The sequence below is a fragment of the Thunnus thynnus genome, chromosome 9 (genome assembly GCF_963924715.1).
Source record: "Thunnus thynnus chromosome 9, fThuThy2.1, whole genome shotgun sequence".
Lineage (NCBI taxonomy): Eukaryota > Metazoa > Chordata > Actinopteri > Scombriformes > Scombridae > Thunnus > Thunnus thynnus.
Genome location: NC_089525.1, coordinates 19,623,606 through 19,631,538, shown reverse-complemented (window position 1 = coordinate 19,631,538; position 7,933 = coordinate 19,623,606). Strand labels below are relative to the sequence as shown.

Sequence of the window (7,933 nt, the reverse complement as noted above, 5' to 3'; positions counted from 1 at the left end):
CTCCCTTTGTGAACTCCACGCGCACACACACACACACACACACACACACACACACAATAGATTAGTGAAACTGTGTGTCACAAGATCAGCAATGAGTAGTTTTAGGGTGTGTGTTATGGGTTCAATTTCTTATGTTTTGATAAAGAATCTGAATTTTAGAAGCAGCTATTGTAGGTTTTGTTGGACTGTGAGATATAAACTTTGAGAGACAATAACTTGATAATTTCCAGAAACACAAGGTCTCCTGTCTGTGGAACAAATCCAGATTATCTTGCTGACATTACAGATTAACCCTGGTTAACACTGGTTGGCTTTGGGACACATATTCCAGCCTTCAAATCATGATCTAACCTTTCTTAAACTACAAACTCGTCCAACGTTACTGGCACTCAGTTATGCTATTGCTGGGAGGTGACAAAACCATAGAATACAACCTTTGTATAGCCTATTGCTGGTAGGCTGTTTGGGGCTTTCCCATAAAAAATCCCCCATAATATTATATAAATTCACTTTGTAATTAAAGACAGGTGTCTCCCAAGTCCATATCCACGTCTAAACTACGTTACACCAAGTCACAGCTTTGTATTTTCACCACTTTGTTTGGCAACGTGTGCCCATATCTCGCAATCCCAGTATTTCCGACAGTATTTGAAGTAGGCGTTGGCTTGTGGCCGTTGGTTTCGGCTATACCATGTCATCTGAGTCGGGGTTTACACTGTGAAATTTAAAATAGAGCAACGTTATTGACATTATATCATTACATTTTCACTTGTGATAATAATTATCCTTTTATTGTGGCACTGGACAGGGTAATGATTATTATTGACGCTTTTTTTGTCGTTTTGAGACAACTAACGGTCACCCCTTATGAATGTTTATGGTACCTTCCACACGTTAACGTCCAAAACAAAATGGCACATGGGAGGTGAGTGATGTTCATGAGTCGAAAACGAAAGCTACCCGCGGTGTGACCGACTCTGGCCTCTGTGTGGAGCTTCAAGTAACACGAACCGTAAGCTCAGGCATGGCACTTCAAATGTCAGCTCTATTTTCATATGTTAGAGCCCCGCTGTTCACCGTCCCTCTGCCCCGTGTCCGTACCGACATCCAGAGAGCCGGTATCAAGTTCAAGCACATCTTCACTCCTGGAAGCCCCCAGCTGGGAGGGAAGCCAGCAACAAGTCCTCTCCGCGGCCATATTCACGCTGCACCCCGAGCGGAGAAGCTTTTAACAACAACAAGAGCACTTTGGAGGTCCAGCCAGGGTAGCAGTCCTTCCTCCTCACCCCGGGGGAAATCAGTTTGGCTGGGCAGGGTTGCCCTCGGTACCGCCCTCGGAGTGAGCGCAGCAGCGCTTGTACAGTCTCTCCACACCGGGACGCTGGCCGCCATGGCCCTGAAAGTTAACCTCAACTCCGCTGAGGGAGACTGGAAGGAGACCAAGGGTGAGACTATTCTACCAGGCCCGAGAAGATTTTAATTGCAGTTTTTAAACAGTTGGTTACTGCAGGGTGCCTTGTCAACAAACTCAAGTGAGAAGAAATATGTGTGCCGTCACATGACCAGAAACACCTGTCACAGCCTGACAGATGTTACATGATGATGATAACACCAAATAATAATCAACAGCAAAGCAGTGAGTCCATGCGGACATATTAAACCTGTAACAATAACTAACGACTTATAATAATTTACCTGCCGTCATATTAAAATAGTTAGTGCACTATAAACCTACTAAAACAACTATACGAATGATATAAATAGCCTACGTCAGAGCTGCAGCCAATGAAAAGTGTTGTTGTTGTTGTTTATTTATTTATTTATTTTTACAGCCAATTGGTTAATAATTTAACCGTTAAAATGTCAAACATAATGACAAATGCCCATCACAAGTTACCAAAGCCCAAAGCAATGTCTTTAAACTACATTTTAGTTGATCAACAGACTGAAAACCAATAGGTAATCAATAAAGAATGATACAAAATGAAGGAACAAAGCAAACCATGTTAGAATCTGACCAAATAATTATCACAGCTAATGCAAAAGAGTTATTCTAATTTGTTTGAGTTTAGAGTGCACTAACTAGCAAAGTGTACTAAAAATACTATAGGTATTATATAAATACAGTAGAGCTGCAGTCAATGAGAAGTGTAACCAATTGTGTGATGTCTTTTAACCTTTAAAATGTCAAAAATACTGACAAATGCCCATCACAAGTTACCAGAGCCCAAAGTAATGTCTTTAAACTACATTTTAGAGGATCAACAGACTGAAAACCAATAGATTCTGTTTAAAATAATATGAAAAGATGGAATATTTGTTGTTGATAAATGACTTGTAATCAAATAATTCATTAATTGTTTCATTCCTAAAGTATAATGTGTAGATGTATGATTATATGCATGCCTGTGAAATATTACCATAACATTTTTGCAGTCTACAAGATATCAATCTAGATTAGAAAAGATCTGAATTTTTGTGGTTGAGTGCAAAAGCTACACTGAACCACACATCAACACTTTACTATCATCTTAAAGGACACACTACATTTTTCTGAATAAAAGTTGTTCATGAGGAGTTAATGCAATGAGTGCAATAAGCTAGGTTTTCCTAGTCTTACACACCAAAAATAACATGTTTCTCTTTTATATTTATCTGTTGTCTGTTCTCTTTCTCCATTGTCTCTCTCAGACTTCTTGCTGTCTCTGTCAGTGAAGGACAGGCGTCAGTACTACAGGACTCCTAGCTCTGTGCCACTGGACGACGTCAAAGCGTGGACTCCTACAGCAGGTCAGACACCCAACAACAGTCACCGTCATTCAGGCACAAGAAGCAGCGGTGCAAAGACATGAGCACTCCTTCCAGTGTCAGATATTTGGCCACATCAAAGTGCACATCAAGAAGCCATGTGGCATATTTTTGCATTATTTGTAAAACAAAAACACTTTAACGAACCTTGTATGAAATATTTTATACATGTTTTGAAGCTTCTGATGCACACAAATTTTCTCTGAACCTATATGGAGGCTCTTTTCCCAGAGTACTGTAAGCGAACAATAACATTTTTGCTTTTTTAGACTGATAAAAGGACACAAGTATGTCGAAGAGGTACCTCAGTTACTTTTGTCCAGTGACCCCAATTTAAAGATCTCACTCTTGTCTTAGGCAAATGTTATAGAGCAGTTTTGTAAAGTTAAATAATCATATCATTTCACAATAAATTCCTGCAGTCAACATTACAAATATTGTAAGTACATAATGATAGTCAGTTAATTAGGTGTCGGTTTTGAAACTGAATCTATAAAATGAGTGTTGAAATCTAAATGTTTGCACCAGTAGATAGTAGTAGAGTAGATTATGATATATTCAGTATATACACACAGATCCTTTTTATCATTCTCTACTTTTAAGTTAACCACTTGTTTTAGAGTTTTGATTATTTTATTATTTTAACACTGACATGTTTATTGTGCAAATTTACCAGACACGTATGTAAAACTGTTGTTGATACTGATTGTGTGTGTGTCTCAGTAGCAGCTGGTTCTGAGAAAAGTCGTTATCCCAGGAATGAGAAATTGGACCAGAAGATTTCCCTCTACAGTGGTGACATCACCCAGCTGGAGATAGATGCCATCGTCAACGCAGGTATGTGTGTGTGTAGATGAGTGAAGACTTGTTTTTAGTCTGTGTTTTCGGTTTTGTCATCAAACATGGTGGCCGACGGTCAGCTGCTGTGTTCTTTTTTTAAATCTGATGTTAACAATGCTACACTGACATCTTGAAAAAGAATAAAATAAAATGAAGATGAGAGAAAAGATTGTTTTATTTTTACTAGAAATTAGATAATTACTGCAGCACTACTAATTACATTTTTTAGGGGGAAACATAAAAGAAATATGCACACAAAAACTATAAAGAACAAAGATAAAGGGTGAAAGATGAGAAAGAATTATGGATTAAAAAGTCTGGTGCTAAACTGAGCACATCCTCCATCTAGTGCCTCAGTGTGCATGTACATAAATTTAGCACAAAACACCTGTGAGGGCGGTTTGTGTTGTGATTATGACTATGGTGTTTTCTCAGTGTGTGGGAGGGACGACTACGGGCTTTTATGTTGTTACCAGAATGTTTGTACTGTGAAGTTTTCTTTAATTGCACATACTGTGCACAAGAATAAAGGGAAAACAAAATGGTTGAAATTTCAGGGGAATTGCTGATTGGCTCCCTGGAAACTGCAAGAGTGGCAGAGCAACCAGAAAGCAGGTCTAATGTTTATGTGAAGTCCCAGTGCTGATTTTAAACACATTAGTTTGAAGTGGAACTATGAAAAATAATCAGGGATGTGACTTTTAAAGGCTAAATACCAAACTGCTTGATTAAACCTAGCGATAGCTTGTGTTTTGTGACTGAAATTGCTCAAAAACTGGAAGAAACAAGGTGTCAGTGAACGCAGCTAATCATGGGTTTATTGGGGATACATTAGGCTTAGTTTATAATACCATAAAGGCACAAAATGAGTGGCTTGGGGACACTTTCTGTAGACAAACCGTGTTTTGCCTGGAGGGATTCTTCAGGTATTGTATGCCAAACACATTGCTTGTTTATGGCTCGTTTATGTTGTATTCTCTAGCCATTTGTTTTAGGACATCACATATTCTATAACAACAAAACAAACCTCTGATTTGTTGCTTCTAATTATTTATTTGTCAATAAATAAATCTGCTGATTATTTCAGCCTTACTGTTGTCTGTCTTTTTCCCATTTATTCATATCCATTGCTGCCAAGCGGTTAAACTCCATATTGTAATTGAATAAAAATAAAATAATTGAGCATATTGTGCACAAATCATTCTTGTAATTTTGAAAAAAAACTTGAAAACAAGGAGAAAATTAATTTGCAGGTCAATCATAAAAAGAATGTCAATACTTACTTGTAAAACTTTTATATAGTGGAATGTAAGTGAAAGTGCATTGAATAGAGAAATGCAATCATTTGGAGATGTAATACTGACTGTAACAAACTGTCATTGAAAGCATCATAACTGAGGTAAATGACAATGACAAGCCAATACCAAATTTGTTATAAAAAGCCAATAATGGCAAGGTATAAACTTTATTAGTCAAATGCTAATAAATTTCGATTCAAGCAGTCAAAATAGCCTTTTTAAAAATGTTTTGCAGCAGCTACAAGTATGGCAGAGTTTTTCTAGTGACCATTAGATGGCGCCAAAAGCCAGTTCATTCATTCAAGACCTTTTCCCACACTGTTTGGGCATTGGGGGGGAAATTTAATCGGTGTCTTGGCACAGACGGTGTATCAGGGCAGAGTAAGGCAGGCCAGCATGCCTAAATGATGCTTGATGATGAGGCTTTAGCAGAAAATGATAGATTTCCATTGGCAGCTGACTGTCAGCAGGTGTGTGCTGTGCCAACATTGAGTGAATATGTTGATCGTTGACTCACATTTATGCCATTACTGCTTGTCGTTGTGTATGTGTGTGTGTGTGTGTATGTGTGTGCTTGAAAACATTCATGCATGCATCTGGCCAGGAGTAATTATGTGTTTACATAGAGTAAGTAATTGTCTTTGTCTGTATGTGTCTCTGTGTGTCTTTCGAGGCGACTTTTTCGGGTGTGTGTTTTACAAGAGCTTTTACAGAGTCCTGCGTTGCAAAGTAGCATGGAATTAACAAGAGGAAACAGCTAGTAAAGTGTCATTTAGCGAGAGAGAGGACGAGGCAAGGTGAGGACGGGAGACTGAAAAACACAACAACGCCAGAGGAAACATGACTGAGAGACAGAACGCGAGAGAGAGTCAGCACACCGACTGACAAAAAAAGCAAGAGGAGAGTCTGGAGGAGTGAAAAGAAAAAGATAAAAGAGAGGCAGGGTGAGGACACAGGCTAGTATTTAAATCTCAGACTGCATTGCCATGGCAACAAGCAGGTACAGGGTACCCACAAAGGGTTTTGGGCAGCAGAGTCCGATCATCCTTTTTCTGTCTAACTGATTGGCTGACCAGCTGACTCTCTCTGTGGTCATTTTGTTGACTAAGCGACTGACCTTTTAACTTGATGACTAACTGATTGACTAAGAGGCTTCGAGTGATGTCAGTCGAACTTAAAGAGATATGACATTAAAATAAAAGAGAGCAGTGAGCAGACACCGAGGGACGACAGAGCAATTATAGAAGACACAGTTAGTTACACTCATTTAGAAAAACTGCTCGCAAACTTACTCTCCTGTTGCAGATCTAACACCAGCAGTCAGAAAGCAGCCAAACCAGCGCCTGTGGTTTTTGACATGTGGAGGGGAGTGTTGTGGATTTTTTTTTCCTGGCTGCTCTGAAAGGCCTTGAAGCATCATTTAGCCCCTAAGGCAGCAAACATTCAATTGAAGCCAACTGTGGCCAATTATATGCTATACTGGCAGACTGGTAGGCTGGTTGGAAGGGGGGCTTCCAGGCCTGGCTGGTGGTGAGCAATTGACTGTAGACACACGGAAAACACGCACACGTATGCATACAGAGAAGCGCACACACACACGTGAGGATACGCGCAGATACAGACACAAGAAACACTGGAGGTCTGTGAATTAACAGGTGGAAACTTAGTTGGATGCAGCTCCTCCCTGTTCCTCCCTCCCTCTCTCCCTTCCTTCCTTCTTTCCTTCCTTTCTTCCTTCCTTCCTCCCTCCCTTCCTTCCTTTCTTCCTTCCTTACCTCCCTTCCTCCCTTCCTCCCTTCCTCCCTTCCTTCCTTCCTTCCCTCCTTTCCTCAGTCAGCACTCATTGATCAGGTAAGTTGGGCGTTGCAGGGAAGCGCTGTTTGTCGTTTGTATTGCTCTCAATAAAGATTGGATTTACAGTAATTCTCCACTCCTCCTCCTTCTCCTCCTCCTCCTCCTCCTCCTCCTTCACCTCCTCCTCCCGCTCCTCCTCCTCCCCGTCCACCCTCCCTCCTTCCTTCCACACTTTTACAGCCCCTGGCTCCTGCCCACTCCTATAAAACACTACAAACATAAAAACCCACAAGCACTTAAGAGCCGTCCTGGTGTGGGGAGGGGGACATGTGGGGGGGGGTGGGGGGGGCAGAAACATCCTCCTCTTTACACCCCTCAATCACTCCGTCCGGAGAAGGAGAGGGAGATGGAGGGGAGGATATATTGTCTCTGATGGGCTAGCTGATTAAGATGGATTGCACAATGAAATGTCGTTGGAGTGATGAGTTCTAGGAGTGTGTGTATGTGTGTGACTGTGTGTGTGTGCGTGTGTGTGCGGATACGACATCTCGGCAACTAACTTTGCATTAAAACCTTTTTTCAAATTGATTAAATGCAAATTTGCTTAGCTCTACTAAGCTGCATTTTTAACTCGCAAAAGTTTTATTCCTCATTTCCATTCCAGCAATTACTGTACTTTCAGCCGCCGTAGTGTTCATCGTCTTTGACATTAAATGCCATTTGTTTTGGCCTACCTTTTCCTCCGCATAAAATTGAAGCTTAATTGAAAAAAATTTAACAACTCGACCTATAAGTTCTCTCAGTATTTTTTTGTGTAATGTCCTTTTTTTTCAGTGCAAGCTGACTCCATGTGTGAGACTAAATGCAGCCGCAAAGTCTGCTGATAAATCTTTCAGGCTAGACTATAAAAAACTGTCCCTAAAATTAAGCCGTGCACCGTCAAGTGATAAAGAATATTCTGGTCCTATCTCAGTATTTAGAGCCGAACCACTTGTCATCGTCACAATTTCTGCTTGCTGAGAGTCGGTGGGAGTGTGTGTGTTTAGACGGGGCTGAACGTGTGTGCGTCACACCTCTGCTCACGTGTTTAGATGTACTGACAAGATTACATACATGTATGTCTGCGTGTATGTACACCTGTGCACAGCTGCACCTGCTTTTGCCAGAAACAGACAACACACACAAACCTGGCT

General features: G+C 40.6%; 1 protein-coding gene across 6 annotated transcripts in view; it reads left to right on the top strand.

Moving 5' to 3' along the window:
* The first annotated feature begins 909 nt into the window (after positions 1–909).
* macrod1 (mono-ADP ribosylhydrolase 1) overlaps positions 910–7,933 on the top strand; it is a 127,989-nt gene continuing 120,965 nt past the window's right edge. For 2 of the 6 annotated variants that reach the window (XM_067599491.1, XM_067599488.1), the window contains exons 1-3: positions 912–1,445; positions 2,692–2,790; positions 3,535–3,645. In XM_067599491.1, the coding sequence (XP_067455592.1) occupies positions 1,025–1,445; positions 2,692–2,790; positions 3,535–3,645 (631 nt within the window). In that variant the 5' untranslated portion in view covers positions 912–1,024. Of the gene's footprint in view, positions 1,446–2,691; positions 2,791–3,531; positions 3,646–7,933 lie in introns of all 6 variants that reach the window. The other 4 variants (XM_067599487.1, XM_067599489.1, XM_067599492.1 and 1 more) reach the window with 3 other exon arrangements.